General features: G+C 43.2%; 2 protein-coding genes across 2 annotated transcripts; one reads left to right on the forward strand and one right to left on the reverse strand.

Moving 5' to 3' along the window:
• On the forward strand, window positions 1–10,762 carry TCTN1 (tectonic family member 1; the record flags this gene model as incomplete). The annotated part of the gene is made up of 14 exons (XM_079543772.1): window positions 1–157; window positions 1,576–1,696; window positions 3,101–3,231; window positions 3,578–3,744; window positions 4,141–4,228; window positions 4,848–4,957; window positions 6,516–6,536; window positions 6,985–7,110; window positions 7,946–8,071; window positions 8,449–8,536; window positions 8,878–9,013; window positions 9,312–9,468; window positions 10,158–10,283; window positions 10,619–10,762. 14 exons carry the CDS (start codon window positions 1–3, stop codon window positions 10,760–10,762), a joined length of 1,698 nt encoding a protein of 565 aa, XP_079399898.1.
• Window positions 10,763–12,377: 1,615 nt separating this feature from the next.
• HVCN1 (hydrogen voltage gated channel 1) lies at window positions 12,378–15,811 on the reverse strand (the record flags this gene model as incomplete). Its single annotated transcript, XM_079543820.1, has 5 exons — window positions 12,378–12,443; window positions 12,780–12,892; window positions 14,832–15,063; window positions 15,343–15,447; window positions 15,620–15,811. The coding sequence occupies 5 exons, from the start codon at window positions 15,809–15,811 to the stop codon at window positions 12,378–12,380; spliced, it is 708 nt and encodes a 235-aa protein (XP_079399946.1).
• Between the last annotated feature and the right edge of the window lie 805 nt (window positions 15,812–16,616).

The following is a 16,616-nucleotide window of genomic DNA, read 5'->3' on the forward strand; positions in this document are numbered from 1 at the left end:
ATGGCGGCGGCGCTGAGATTTGGCCTGCTTCTTTTCTTGTCGCCGCTTCGGGCAGCCGAGCCCAGCACCGAGCTCCCGTTCAGCTCAGAGGCGCCATCGAAGGCCCGTGCTACCGCTTGGGAGCGGGGTCGTAGCGGGCCGGCCCCGCTCACGGACGGTGGGTGCCGGGTGGGGCGGGAGGCTGCGCGCGGCGCCTGGCCGAGGGGAGGCTCTCTCAGGACCTTGTGGGAGTCTCCGCTCACTGCTGGGCCCTTGGGCCTCCTCTATCTAGGATGACACTGTGAGGCAGCTGCCCTGCTTCTTTCTGGTGTTTATTGCCGTGGCACAAGTTTGTCCCAAACTTTAAATCCAGTCCTGTTTCTTTGATATGCAGTGCTATCACGACACAGATCATAAATGTTTGTCATTGTGGTGTCAGAAAGGGCTTCCCGCTGTCTTTTAGTTGGCAGGTAGACTTTTATTTAACTTCTGATTTCCCAGTGTAGTTGTCACCAGCACAGTTTCTCTCAAAACACGTTGTCCCAGTCTGTGCCTCCTTAGGGAAAAGAGCCCTAAATCCTCCAACTCGGAGAGAGAAATTCACAGTCTCGTCTTCTGTGTTCAAACTGCTCTTGTTGACAAGGTGACCTCAAGGTTCCATCAAAACTCAGCTGACAGAACAACACCACCTCAGAGATTCCAGGAACGGTATGGGAACTGTTCAGATGGTCAGAGAGCATCCAGGAGGCCAAGGAGAAGTGGGAAATAGTCAGATGGAAATAAAAGAGGGATAGTTTTGAAAGCAAGCATTCTTTTGAAATCTTGTCTGCAGTGTCTGTGCTACCCTTAAGTTTAGATTTATTACGGAACAGCAACTCTCAACAACAGCTCAATAAAATATTAAATATTCTTTGAATATGTAAACTGGAAAACCTAAGAGGTTTTTTTTTTTTAAGAAGCTGCCAAATTTATTTAATAGAGACCATTTGCAGTATTGCTAGAAATTGCTTTCTGTATTGTTACAATATTTAACAGTATCTAAAGACAGAGAGAAAAAACAAAGAGGTCAACTCTGGTTATGCTGGCACATCAGGGAAATGTATTTCTGCATTCCAGGGCATTCTCAATACCTATAAATCATTGCTCTTATCAAAATGTTGCGAGTTTTTTTTCTTCCAAATATATGAAGCAAATTGATAAACATAATTTCACTACCTTGTAACAAACAGATAAACGTAGCATCACTGCTTTGTTTGTATCTTTTCTTGTGCAGGACCCAGTTTCATACCTTTATACCTTCAAAATTCCTATAAACTCCAGTTGCTTTTTCAATTTCATAGGGAAAAAAATGTCAGATTCTGGTACGCTCCCAGTTTTGTTATTTGCTCCGCATGGATTTGCTAACTGACAGAAAAGAGCTTTTAAAAATGACTTGGAGAAAAAAAAACCCAAAGCACACACAAAAAACCAGCATGAATTTGGATATAGACTTTTGCCCATTGTCAAAATAAGGCGAGGTGAGAATTGAAGGTGTTAGGGAACATGCTGTAGTGTGCAAAGTTCCAGTCCTAATTGGAATTTAAATCTTTTCTCCAGTTGCCAAGCTGTGTGTTTGTGATCTGCTGGTGGCACAGTGTGATATAAATTGCTGTTGTGACCCTGACTGCAGTGCAGCAGATTTCAGTCTCTTTACTACGTGTTCAGTTCCTGTTGTCACGTAAGTGAACAAACAGCTATCTGAAATACAAAATTCAGTTTTATTTGTCTCATGTATTTGTCTGAGCCCTATATTCTCCTCTGACAAATTTCTAACCAGTCTCTTCCCCTGCCATCCTAGCCCCTTCCTACCCTTTCCCCAATCCTTAGGCTTGTAAACTTCTGGCTCCCAACCAGGCAGAACAGCAAATTGGCCTCCCAGCCCAATTTCTCATTCCCTGTTTTCTAAATTTGTGCTTCTTCCTTTTTCTTCCTGTTGTACTGTCCTACTGTGCGTGGGTGCTTAACTGGTGAAGCCTTGCATTGAAGGAAGAAGAATGTATCTTCAGACCTTCATCGATATAATGCAGTGTCTGGAATTTAAGAAAGCTGATGCCACGCGACCATCTGGCCACCTCCATAATCCAGCAGCAGCTTCTCAGTAACCTCTAATTGAGGTTTACAGTATCAACTAGAAACATGATCAATTCAGGGCTTAATGAAATGGTGTGAGTGTTGCTCTGATCCTAGTTTTACAAGTCAATGGTCTCAGCCTGCTGCCTCGCTGCCAATCTGTCACTTTACAAACAGTAAAATGTAACTTTATATGCATAAAGTAACATTGCTGGTTATTTCCTTGCTATTTACAGTTTATCTGAAAACCTAATTTTTTTTTACTTATTTCCATCCTCTCAAAAAGGAGTTATGAAAGCTCACTTTATTATCTTAATGTAAAATCTCTTGGTGACTTCTCAGAACAATAAGTACAGCACTTCAACCCACCTTCTGCATAAATTATGCCAATCTGAATGCTGGGGTTTATTCTTGGTGCTTTGAAATTTGAATTAGCAGTCATCCCAGACTGCCATTTCTTATTGTTCTTGCACATAATGACTACTGCTACCCATTTATAGATATTTAGGTATATCAGAAAGGTCTAATCAACGCCTTCCTGAATGACAGTTAAATTGCCTCAGGTGACTGTTCTGTCTTTGTCAACTAGAAATGCATAAAATGAAGTTGTAGCTGTCCCCCAAAATTCTGTTCTATAAAATGTTCATTTTGCATGAAATTTCCAATGACTGGAAGTATCGTGGATCTCATTATTTACATTTGGATTTATGTACATTTGTGTAATTGTGGTAATCGTTGATCGGATTTTGCCTGATCAGAAGTGAGAGGTTATGTATTGCATCTGAAATGCTGAGGAAAAAGGGTGTTTGATACAGGATGTGATCCTGGTAGCCAGCATTTAAGTTTAGCTCCGTGCTTAAAAGGTCATTTTGGAAAGCTGTTTCACTTTCTCAGTACCTGCCACTGACTGCTGTAACTCTGCCATTTGCTGCCTCAGCACACAAAGAGAACTTTAAAATATGGTCAGTAGTAACTTCTAGTGGATCACTGATTTTTTTGTTATTACTTGCAGAGGTGACAGCCGTCTTTGTAGTCAGAAAGCTGCCATATATTCACTTGATACTGAAGCAAATCCACCAGAAAGAGTTTTTAAATTAGTTGACCATGTAAATCCCAGTGTTTTCTGCATTCATGCTACAAACTGTAAGTAATGTTATTGCCAATATTAAGCATTGGACACCTGTTTTTAGAAGCTCTCTGGGTACAAAAATAGACTGAAGTTAACAATAACTAAACTTATCAGAAAACTGATTGTTCTGTGCTCGTGGTCCTTATGTTGTAATACTTTTATTTGTGAAACTATCTCGTACTCCAAGTCTTAGTCTTCTCTGTTGAAAGTATGCTCCTGGCTCTAACGAAGCTTAATTAACAATTTTAATCTAATTTTATTTTCCATTGGCGAATCAAGAGTCGGAAAGTGACATTTTCCTTAAAAACGATTATATGTTTTATCCTAAAAGTCATCTCATTCTTTAAAATGTTTTGGCAGATGAACAAGCACTCTCCTTTAGCTCCCCTGAAATACCTACTGCTGAAAATTTTGATCAACTGCTTAGAAAGTATGGAAGTGCTACTTTCAGTGCTGAGCCCGACAGCTGGAGTATGAACTCAGATGCTTCAGATTCTTCTGATGCAAATGAAAGTTACAGATATGAGGTACATGATAGCATGATTCAAGTAGTATTAAATTGCTTTGTAAAAAAGCAAGCGGGCATTGTTTGCATTTGTTTGTAAAAAATTGCAGTACTGTAAAAGGAAAATCGTTGTTTTGTTCTTTAAACATAGAAATATAGAAAGAAACTGTAGTGTTGTTTTGGCTTTCTTCAAAAGTGAGCTGGATTTTTAAGATCTGAGAAAAGTAACTGGCTGTTCTGAACAAAGAAAGCTGTTAGTAGTGGCTTAAGAATTGACATGCAAAGTGGTATGTGGTGTTGACAGATGTAATGGAAAAAAGAACTTCTGTTATACAGATTTGCTGTTCATGCAAATGCTCTAAAACTTTCCATGAACCAAAATACACCCATATATTTGAATGTGGCATTTTGTTTGCAGTATGGGGTTCCTATACAGACGGTGGATGCATTTCTCAGGCTGCCAAGTCCTGTCGTCTCCTCTTGGTGCTCTGATGCAAACCCTGCAGGTTGGAAAATGCAGTTGAATTCCAGTTTATTTGCAGTAGAATATTGTGTTCTAACTTGAGTTTAATCAGTCAGTGAACCATCACACACACCAGTGTAAATGCAGGTGAAGATTTGTGAACAAACGTTTTCCAGATATCTTCTGAGTCTGTGGAGGTTTTTTGGATGTAGGTTGGGAGTCGTATTGCAGCTGTTAGACATTCAGAGCTAGATCTGGGAATCCTTGGTTGGTATCTCTTTTAAATGTTTTGTTTATGCAACAGTAAAACACCACTGACTTCATAATTGATTTAATTGATGTAGTGAAGTAGTACAAAGGTGACACTGTGAGGGTGTGTTGCATAAGCATGACCTAACTGGGCAACCTCTTTAAGACATCTCTTTAACAGAATGAGGTTTCTTTCACAGTTTGAATGCAACTGCAGTCAGACTTGCAGACTTGAACCCTACATTTTGAACTTTCAGTTTCTTGGAAACCTGTAAAGGATAACAACCAAAAAGAAGCTTGCATTTTCCAAGACCCTTTGTTATTGTTAAATATGTTCTTCCGTAGTTTTTTACTTGTGTTTTTCATAATCAGTCTTTAATTTCCTTCAGCAAGACTTTGTGACTCTCTTCCAGGGTTCTTAGTGCAGCAGGCTACAAAATGCATTCGATCAATCAGCGTGGAAAACTGTGGCAACATTGAAGCAGCTAGTATGCTTTTTTACATCAACTCCAGCATTTTAGCAGTAAGTATGATCTGAAAGCATCATACAGCTGACTGTCCATATTACATAGTGTTTTGCATTTCCAGAATGAAGTAACTGCTGTTGCCTACAGGATATGATGTTTGTTTTTGGTATTTAAACCGTGGGTTAGAAAAAATCCAGCAGTTTCATATAGAAAGCTTTTAGAAATGTATTTACTTCATGCTGAAGTAACAGAAGCATTTACCCTTGTCTGCTTAGCCAGCAAAAGTAACGGTCTGGAAGACAGAAACTTGTGTCACTGAGCTAATTTTGCAGTGGCAGCAGTTTTATGTGCTTGTACATGTAAATCTTTGTACTTAAAGAATCTGTAAGGTTGAATAGTCTTCAGTTTTTAATAATGGTGTTAATATAGAGTTAATGCACACGTGTGCAATGATCTTCATTATACTCTTCAAAGAATGTGACCTTTTACTCCTCTGAGAGAGAACATGTTCATATCCAGCCTACTACCAAGTCCAGTCTGGCTGTTTTTCAAAGCTAAGGTTACTTTTTCATTCTTTTTTGAACAGGAGGTTCATATTTATACAGAAGTCCCCTGTGCAAATGTTGAGGAATATTAGAGAGGGCCAAATGGACAGTAAAGCTGGTTTGTAGGCAGCTCCCCTTGTGAAGATGGGACGTGAAAGCAAAAATTATTTTGTTTTGGGATGGTCAGAGGGCAGAGCAGGGAACCCTTTCAGTGCCAGCAGGTGGAGCTAGTGGCAAAAGAAATGGCGAAATCATCAGCCCAGGGAGGCCGGGAGCCTTTGGTGAGCAGACTCACACGAGTGTTCCTTTCAGAAAACCCCATCATTAGGAGCTCACGCTCACGCCAGGCACCTTGAGAGATATGAAGGCTTTTCCAACAGAGCGACCGCGTGTAACCATGCACTTGTAATGACAGAGGGATACTTAACTTCTCATTTATCTGTTTAGAGACCATGAAATTATGGACTCACTATCATGAGAATGGGGCAACAAAAGCTCTTCTTTGGGTACAGTCTTGCAGATTTCCTAAATTAGCATTCTGTGAATGGTTACAAATGTTTTTGCACAGACTTGTAGTAGGAAGAATGTTCTCTAATACCCTGAGGACCAACAAAATGATACACAGCAGTAGTAATGCCATACTGAGGTGCCTTCTCCTTTCAGGTGCAAATGAATTTTTTCAGCCTTCGTTCTGAGTTGCAGTCAGCGTCAGAGGGAAATATTAGATTTGTCTTGTACTTCTTGTATGTCTTGAATGTTTGTTAGGAGTGCAGACAAAGCTCAGCCTGGTGGAAAACTGCTGGTAGTCACTAAGAAACTTTCCAGTTGCTGCCAGGGGAAGAAGAGCACTGAACTGTAAGATTTTGCATAGTAGCCACAAATAGCAGTTATTTTCACACTCCCTAAATACAGCAGGGTGTATCCAATGACTCTCAGTATTCAAAAATCACTGTAATGACAGGGAGTTAAACAGGCAAAGCAATTAAACCTTAATTGCTTTACTTAACTGCTACTTGTAATAGTTCATACCTTTGCTATTGTTTGAAATTGCTCTTTTATTCTTCTCTAGGTGCCTAAATCAAGTCAGATGGTAAGTATCTTTCTAACTTGGAACTGGTGGGGGTAAACTTCTTACTCTGTTATAGGCAGCGGGAGTTTTTCACTGACTTCATCAGAACAGTGACTTCAGCCTTGTTCTTTAGAGCAAAAAGTAAAGCAAAAATCCCCTGCACCTGCCTTAGGACAAAAATGCTGCCAGTTTTTATTCAGTAATAATATTAGCAACTCCATGATAACGTGCTACCAACAAATAACGTGCTATCTGCAGGTAACTTTAATCTGATGGAGTACCCCAACATGAAACTATTGGCTAATTTTATTTGCTTTTTTAGTTGAACTTCATCAATATGCTTGCTTAAAGGACTATTGACTGCTGTCCCTGCAGAGCAGAACTTCTGAAGAGTCACAAATGTAACGATACAGAAAAAGCCAGAAATAATTATACATCATATTTGGAAATGACACTGATTATTTTTCAGGTTAACATTACTGTCCGGTCCGTAGTTGTCCAGTCTCTGAATGGAATGCAGACTTTACTTAACAGCAGTGATGTCCTCAGGCACCCTGTGATTTTGAATGAACTGTGCATAAATGTAGTTCTTGGGGTAGGTATGACATTTGCCTTTCCCTCTTTTGTTTAGCAGAAAACGTGTGCATCAAATAACTTCTGATTCACAGCTTACAAAGATGTGAGAGAAGCCTTGCCATTTCCATAGATTGTGGTACCTCCAAAGCTACTATCACAAGAGAAGCACAGACTTTAGGATAGAAGAATACATTTTGCAACAAAATAATATCAGTCAAGATGAAATATTTTTTATTATTGCTCTACATATATAACACAATGGACAATAAATGAGTTTAGAATCCAGATTACCCTTAGGAGAATATGACTTAAGGCACAGTGGTAGCAGAGACAGAGGAATACACACTGCAGTTTACCTCTTTATCCTAAGTAGATGAGCGTTAGAATTACACCTAGAAGTTTATCAAGAATTCAGCTTTGAAGAGGCTCCAAACCTAGATCTGTTTTTAAACATTGCTAATCAGTGGCTTGATTTGGTAACAATCATGTCCTAAATATGCTGATGTGGCTACTAACTTCTTTGCAAATGCTATGCTTTTGTCAGATCAAATTACAGCTTTTCTCGTGGCCTTAAAACTCCCTCTCTTCTGAGGTCAGAAATGATGGGCAAAATAGAATAAATAACAAGCACTGAAAATAGTGCTTTATTTTGAGAGGGAAGCTCTTGTTCAGTTTCTTCTATTTTCTGAGCCCATTATTGCAACTGAGGATAGAGTACATCTCTACAATGCAGCTGAGTGTTTCTTAAACAAGGAGGAAGGAAAACAATACTTCCATAGTTTTAAATTCCTTTATTTTAGTTCCATACTCTTATCTACTTGTTCTAATTAGTATCTAAAATGTTTCATTTTCAGGTGAGTTATCATATTACATACACAGACACAGGAGAAATAATAGAAGCAGCTGCTTCTTTTGTCTTGGGAGCAGTTAACAAAGAAGCACTTTCAATACAACAGAGCTTTGAAATCAGCTTTACTCAGGTAACTGCTAGAGATGTTATGGATGACTTGGTGAAAGACATTTAATTACAAAACTTATTAAACTTGAATCAGAGCAATTGTTAGCAGCAAGGTAAAAATGTAACTTGTCCTGACTACACAGATGAGGCAGCATTTCAGAAGTGGGCATTAAGGGCCTCCAGAGACTGTTATTGGTGTGCAGAAGACTCGGCCTGTCACTGTGTACGACCATATCCAGAGAAAGCAAAGCTGATCCCAGTATCAGAAAACTGGGATATTCTTACAGCGAAGCTTTACTGCTGTACAAGGCAGTTAATAACAGGAAGAACACTGAAACATTTTACCATTTTCCAAATATTTCAGCACAAGATGAGTAATACTGTAAATTTGTGTTGCAGGTGAATACAAATCCAGTTCCTTTCAGTGGTAATCCTGGTTATGTCGTTGGACTGGCTGTAAGAGCAGGCTTCAAGCCACAAGGATATCCTTTCCCTGCTGCAGTTATGCTTTCAACACTTGTTCTGCTCCAACTTCACAAAGACTTTCTAGCTTGGACACCCTGTACATTTCATCAGTTCCTTACTGAAAGTAAATGTATGCTTTTTGGTGTGTTCTAGAAGTGACCAATGCCTGTCCTCACTGCAATCTCCTGGAACTGTGCAGTGAGGTAGACTCAGATCTTCACTGCATGCTCTAATGCTTCTCCATGGTTTAAGAGGAGTCTTGGGTTACTGCAGCATTTTAGATAAATCTTAAGGGTCTGACTACAGATTCTTTCTTCATAGTCCTCAAGTATTGTGTTTCCCTTTAACTGTGCATTACATCAGGCATCATTCAGAGTACTAACAAATACAGTCAGCTCACTATTCTGCAAAGCACAGCCAACCAAGATTGTCTCACAGCACAGGAAGCCAGAACCCCAGTGTTATTTGGTTACAACATGGTATCAGGCTGTAAGTTACGGTAAGAGGATTTTTTTTTTTCCTTATTCAGTGCTTTTAGCCCCACAACAACCCTTTCCATTAGGATCTGTTCACATCCTGGGACATTCATACTGCTGTAAGAGTATTGGGAATAGAGTATTTAATTATAAGAAATATCATTTAATTAACAACGTTCTTTCTCTTGGAGAGATTGTTCACATTAGCCACTTTAGCCAGAAGGCTTGAGCAGTGCGTGACAGCAAGGAGGAATTACTTCTGTGCCAAACCAATGGATTTTGCTTTAACTTTTTTTTTTTTTTATCCCCCCTCCCCGGAAGAATTACAGCAGCTATGAATTGCCAGCCCTTGGCTCAGATCCTCCTGGATTTACTGATGGGACAAAGCTTTCCTGAATACGTGGCCTCATTTGGAAATTCTCAAGCCCAGGATGTGCTTGACTGGGTGCCAATAACTCACCTTCGCACCTCAGAACAGGTGAAGATTAACTCTCCCCCCCACTATCACCCTTTCCATCTCCTGTTCTGGGATCTGAACCTGTTCTCAGCTTAAGGTTTCTCAGACCTACACGAAAAAAGTGCAGAAAAAAAACAAACTGGAGGTCAGTTCCTCTGGAATATTCAGAAACAAGGAGCATTTCCCTCTTGCTGTAAAAGAGCACTTATGCTACTTTGAGTGGGTTGAATGACAGTTCATCCTCAACTGCAGCTTCTGTAGAGGTTTTTTTTGCATCTTTTTTGCAGCTGAACAGTGAATGATTTCTATAAACAGGAACATGAGAGTTAAAAAAGAAATAATCTAGAAATATTTAAGGTTATAAAATTCAAAACTCTGCCTTGGCAAAGTTAAGGGTTTTCTACTGTCCCAGCCACATTAGTAAGATGCAACTATTAGGAAAGCCTTCTTGCTGAAAAGAGCCAGCTCAGCACTGTCATTAACAGCCAAAGCCCTGCTCTGCTCACATACAGCAGCCCTACCTGAAGTTCACTTACGAGGTCAGTTTGTCACCTATGGAGAAACTTCAGAGACGCCCCCAAGGCTGAGCTGCTCTGCTGACCTCCTGCAGAGAGCTTCCTGGGGGCACTGTGCTCAGCTAATAAGATGAATAAGTCATGAGGTTACTCCCATACCAGTCAGACAATGAGAGGATTTCTAACACTTTTCAGAGCTCCTGCCAAATACCAGCAGCACTTGACATAGAAGTGAAGTGGACTAAATACGGATCCCTAGTCAATCCACAAGCCAGAATAGTAAATGTTACAGCAACAATCACTACTACTACATTGAAGCAGGTATGTAATTAAATTACAGGATCTCAGATAAAAAGAGTGGCTTGTTTTGCTTGGGTATCAGCTGTGCAACAGTGACCTGGTTAATCTCTCTAGATAAAGATAACACTTTATATTAGAACATATCACACCCACCAGATTCTGTTCCAACTCAAACATGACTGTGGGCAGCTTGCCAAAGCTTCAGTAAAATTTGTACATCAGCCATGAAAAGAATTGTGGAACTATACATGGAAAAACCTTATTGCAAATAACAGCAAAAAACAGAATTCAGTTTAAACAAAGCAGTCATACAAGGAGAAGAGCAAGGCTAATGCCTGTTTGTATTTTCATTGCAGCTTCCTCTGGGAAGAGAAAGGACTATTCCTATAACAAGTTCTGTTGTTTTCACTGATATTTCTTCACCTGCAGAACCAGGCTATAAAGCTTGGCCCACCATTAATGCCAAGTTACCCCATGACTTTTTCTTCCCATTTGTCTAAGGTAAGTGCCCAAGCCAAAAAAAAAAAAAAAAAAAGATAAAAAGCTAATTTCTTTAATTTCTTTTTCTATTTTTAATCCATTTCCCAAAGAAGCAAGGTTTATCCAGTCACTGTGCTGGCCATCCCTTCCTTCCAAACTGTAGGCATGCTGAGTTAAAAACTGCTCAATAGAAGAAAAGGTGAGTGAGCCCTCGTGAGGGTTCTCAAAAGCTTTAAGGCAGGGGAAAAAAGAGAAAGAAGCATGAGTGATGAGTTGCACCAATTGCACTTCTGCTGGGAGGAAAAAATGTTGCACATGAGCTTCTTGGGGGCTGCAAGCTGGCCTGTCAGCACACATTCAGCCAGCAGCTGGGCACTCTGAGCTCGCTCCAGATCAATGGTCTGGGGCTCACAGCAAGCAGGTAGAAAAGGAAAGAAAGGGAAGCAGCACAGCTCCATAGCAAACGAGGCTTTATTATTCCGTGAACAGCAGAGCTAATTGTTAATTAATCATGTGGCATTAGATAAGGCCTCCGCTTTATCTGTTTCTATAGATGAATGAGATACACATTCCTGGTTATTTTCCCCAAATCACTAATTTATTACATTTCTTTTTAAAAATGTGAACAGTTAAATGATGCTTTCAGAAGAGTTCAGTGACCCTCCAGCTGGCTGTGGCTAAAATCAATTGGAGAAGCCTGCTGCAGTCAACACCTTTTGAAATTCCTATTCCTCAAGTCTCACTCTTTAACTATAAAATACCCCAGGGCTGCCAGTACCTGAACAAGTTGACATGGTATTCAGACACCAGCCTAGTCCTTTAGAATGTGCTTCCTAATTTATTTATTTTTCCTGGAGTCTAACTGTTCCCAGAAGTCCACTCACCTAGATCTTGTCTTACAGATTCCTTTAATGTGTTGATTTATGAGCTGTGGAAGCAGATGACTTTGTAGCCCAGCAGGCTGCAAACGAACACTTAAATGGAAGAAGAGATGACAGAATACAGGATCAGAACTCAGATCTGCTGTTGAGAATCAAGCATTGTTTGACATAAGATGGCATGTGTTTGCCTCCATTTTGGTGCTCATGTGATTGCCAGCTAAAGAAGTCAGATTACATAAATAATGAAGTGGCACAAGCAGCAACAGAAAACGAATCAACCAGCAGCGTGAAAAAGAACTGTTAGCAAAGAAGAGATGTAGCAGTGGTGAATGGTCAGCTGTGAGAGATGAAATGACCTTTCCAGCCTGGATTCTTATGTCTGCTACAGCAAGTTTCTACAAGGTGATGCAAAACAAAGAACCTTATCACTGAAAAACAGAATTCCTTGAAATGAGTGGTACTTCCTGAATGTACAGCTTGTAAAGTTGTGTCTTTATTAAATTATTTTGCACTCGTCTGTACAGCTGTACAAGGGTCTTGTGGAGTCACTGTTTACAGGGAGCACTCACTTAATTTTCCAGTAAAGCTATTTTCGCAATCCCAAGATCTAATCAAAGTGTGGTCAAATAGAAAACATTTACAGAAACACTACAGCAGAGAAAGCAGGCAGAGAGGAAAACCTTTCAGGTCAATCTGATACGTTTCAACGCTGCACTCGCCACGGCAGACTTCCCCACCTTGGAAAACCGGCCTTCTACGTTTGCTCGCTGATGAGCCCGTGCTGTTTTAACATCCTGGTAAGCCTCTCAATTTCTTGCTCCTGTTGGAGACAAAAGTCACCCCGTTCACACAGCTCTGACCTTAAAGTAGTTTCCTAGATTCCTACAGATCTTCCCATTGCTGGAACGTGTCTCACTGCAGGAAAACAGGACAACCTGGCTAACACAAGTAGGACAGAGGTAGCCGTCATTCCTTTGAAACAGAAACAACTCAGGGAAGCACAGGCAAGGCTGCGGTTCCTCACAGACACAACCTCACAACTGGCTGATGAGGAAACCAAGCTGGCAGCAACAAGCTTGCAAAAGAATCCCAGGCCAGCTTGTTCTTGGGAGCAGCTGGTAGGTAAAGCATGATTAATTTAAAAGTGTTTTCTTACCTTCTCCACACAGCTGTGTTGAAGTTGTTCAACCTTTGTTGCGAGTTTCAGGTTCACCTGCTTTAGCTTGGACACTTGTTGTTCAGAGCGGGTCTTCACCGATAAGATTATTCCTGTGCAACAATTCACAGTGGGTTCATCTTACAATGTAAAACAACCGCTAGCAGGAGGTGAATGGTACACAGGGAGTTAAGCTTGTTCCTCTCAAGCTCTGCTTCTGTCATCTTACAACCACCTTTCCCAAGTGCTTTTCTTAATGAGGAGGTTTTTAGATGAGCCACCCCAGGGACTCGGATACCGATGCTCTGCTGGGAAGAGGCAGTCTGGCCTCAGAGCTGAATTATTCTCTCAAACTGTCATTCAAAGCCTGACTTTGAATTCAATCCGTTGGCAGAGCCGGGGGGATGTAACCAGTGCTGCATACAGCGAGGGGCTGCATTCTAGCAGGGCTCAGGGCTCCCATCACAGGACCTGCTGAGCAGCAGCACACAGCTCAGCCCCGGGCACAGTACTGCTGCCAGCACCACATGGTTTGGCCTCAACTTGTGCAACCCAGCAGCAATGGCACACAGTTTCCCCTTAGTGCAGAAGTGACACCTCTCTACCAAATTATTCTTAGCTTATTACATGTGAACTCAACCCACACAGTGAAGGCAGTTTCTTCCCACTCTTTTCTGAGGGGAAAAAAACCAAACCAACCAACCAAACCAAAAACCTGCTTGGTAAGAGCACCAAGAACAGCACAATCTCCCTGACAGCTCCTCTGCCTGTTTACAGAACAACATGCACTAACTCAGCCACCAGTGCATGCCTGTGTTTCCAGTGCTACAGGCAGCAGGCCTGCAGTTTTGGGGTTCATTTCTCCGAAAACAAACAAGCAATGCTGCTTATTTGCACTGACAACATCAAACAGCTTCCATCTGCTGTAACCCGGCCTCTTCCAACCAGCAGGGGCTGAAAGCACCAAACTACACAGCACCCAAAGTTCACAGTGGTTTGGTACCAAGCACAGAACCAAGCAGGTGGGCACGGTGAGCAGCCCTGCCATGAGAACAGAAACACCCAAGGATAAGGTTTCTTTGCAAAAGCAGTGCTGTTTTCCCACTACGAAATGGTGCATTAAGAGATACCAAGCTCCTGTGGCTTATGCATCTGCACACCAGGCTGCTTTCTGTCCAACATCCACTCCCAAAGGGCTCAAGTTGCTCTCATCTCCTCTCAGCCTCCAGAGACACTGACCCCATCAGAATGGCACCAGAGGTGCCAGTTACAGGGACTAAGAATCTCTTTTCTTCCTACTCTGACTCACAGGGCTTACAGCCCTGAGGCTCAGGAGGCTCACTCCTCACCAGGAGTGCATTTGTAGGCACAGGGCTGGGGTCAATGCTCAGGCTATGGTTTCATGCAGGAATTAGGGATAAGCTCATTACCAGTATATTCTTGAAAAAGATAAATAAATAAATCACAAAATGACTTTTCTTCAAAGGTAGGAAATGGTTCCAGCTATGGCAAATTTAGAAGTGTCAGAACTTACAACCATTCACCACAGTTCATAATTCCAACAGAAAGGTCTAATTTGGGAACATCTTGTATTCCTCTTTTTACAGCAAATCCTTTGCCTCCCAGCGAGAAAAACCCAGCAGAAGATCAAGATGTTCCCTGCAGCTCCCTGGGGGGATGACGGAGCCGCAGCAGAGACAGAGCCATCAAACCCACACTGGTGCAGCTCACCTTGCTCCCTGCTAAAGCACTGCCAAGAGGATCCTGCGACGCAAACAACGCTGTGCGTCACATCCCTTCAGGAGGGAGCTGTGCAAGAACAGCGTTCCAGCGGCTTGCAGGGGAACGTGCTGCTGTGCGCCCGTCACCGAGTCATCGCACCCACACCAGCAATGGGTTGTTTTTGTTCCAGAGAGACGACAGCCTCGCAAAGGTCACACTCCAGTACAACTTAATTTGGTGAGAGAACAGGACCCCGCGCTCTTTCTTTGAGGTGGGAAAACATGCAAGGTAACTCAGGGAAGGGCAGCAGACCCAGCCTGTGCCACGTACCGTTGATGATCCTGGCCACACGCCACAGCCGCAGCAGTATCAGGAGCCCCACAGCTTCAAACTCGTGCTCCCGAAAAAGCAGGACGAGGTCGAGGATGAAAGACACGACGACAACGATGCTGTCCAGCACTTCGAACTTGTGGTGGAAGAACTCCCGGCCATAAATGAAGATTTTAAACCCCACCTCAACCAGGAAGATGGTGAGAATAGAAAGGGAGAGGTAGTGGAAAACCTGTGAAAAGAAAGTGCAGATTTCGAGCTAGGAAACCATCCTGTCTACATGTGTGGGGCAGGCTGGGAGCCTCTGCCACTCGAGGGCACCTCTGGCTGAGCTCTGCAGTAGACTTTGGCTGAACCAGAGAAGAAGAGTGGTGAGCACAATGCAGCTCTGCTGAGCCCAAGGAAACACAGAGCTGCTGCACAGACCATGGGCTGGTCAGCTTTCTGGCAAGCTCTGTAGCACCGAAGAGGGGGAAACAGCAGTTCCTCTTGATCCTTTCTTGTGCTTTACCTTTGGGGCTATGTGATATTTGTCTGGATGGATGATCTTCAAGTCCATCAGCAATTCCCCAAGGACCAGCAAGGCATCCACGATGACCAAGAAGACAATGACAATCTGTTGGAGAAGAACTCAGGTGAACCTCTCCAAGTGCAGCAGATGGGCCCAAGTCCATAGGAAACCACTCAGCTCCCACCCTGCACCCGATCCCACACCATTTCTGCTCCCACAGATGCCTTCAGGCCGAGCTTTGCCTCGTTTCCCTTTGCCTCTGCTTACCCTGCCTCACCTGAAACCTGCGTGAACTGAAGAGCTTCTTCATCACATCTTGGAAGGTGACGTGGGCACGGGAGGGCTCCAATTTGATCTCCGAATCCTTCTCCCCATTGTCCTCCTCCTCTTCCTCCCACTTTTTATAATCGTTGCTCCACTGTACGGGGTCATCCCCCACCACCGTGAAGTGTTTCAGGTACCGGGACATGGCTCCGGATCAAGCGAGCATCACCTGCCTGCGGGACCAGAGCTGAGCGTCACCTCCCCGGGGACGCGAGATCTCCCGTTTCAGCACCGTGAGCGCGACAAGAGCGCGGCGTTTCGTTCTGAGAACAAAGCCTGCGGACGGGAAATCGCTATACGGTGCTGCCGCTTGCTTTGCATCACCGCCCACGGCACAACATGACCCCCCCCACTCCTCCCAGGGCTCCATGCACTGCTGAACTCTGAGGCTCTTCCTCAACAGGTTACTTCCAAACATCCCAAAACTTCAGCTACAGGAGAACAGCAGCAGCCCTTATTGAGACCGACCCTCGCTGTGCTCTCAGAGCCTCCCTCAGCCCTTCAGGCGGCCTCAGCCCAGCTCCTCCTGGTCCCTCTCACCCCACGCAACAGCTGTGACTTCCCTTCCTTCGCATCACCCCCAGCTCCAGCCCAAACCCGTGGATGTGGCCTGACATCGAATGGGGCTGCGGGAGGGGCTCTGACTGCTCCTATGTTCCCCTTTCACAGCCCTTCCTCTTCTGGACAACTTGGTGAGCTTGCCCAGCCCACCAACCCACTGAGAACCCTCTCTTGATGCCAGTGCATAAGTGCATCCCCATCCCCATCCTTTCCTGGCCAGGAGCCCAGCATGGGCCGACACTCGAAGCTAGCAAACTGAGGGGCCGCCAGTCACAGGATCCAGAGCCGTCGCTGTGGCACAGGACAACCCAACCTATCCCCAACCTCTCCACCCTGTTGACACCGAACCGAAGTCGAGACGTTGCCAACACGGGGCCAAGATCCAAAGG

The sequence above is a fragment of the Tetrao urogallus genome (assembly GCF_951394365.1).
Source record: "Tetrao urogallus genome assembly, chromosome: 17".
In the NCBI taxonomy this organism is placed as follows: domain Eukaryota; kingdom Metazoa; phylum Chordata; class Aves; order Galliformes; family Phasianidae; genus Tetrao; species Tetrao urogallus.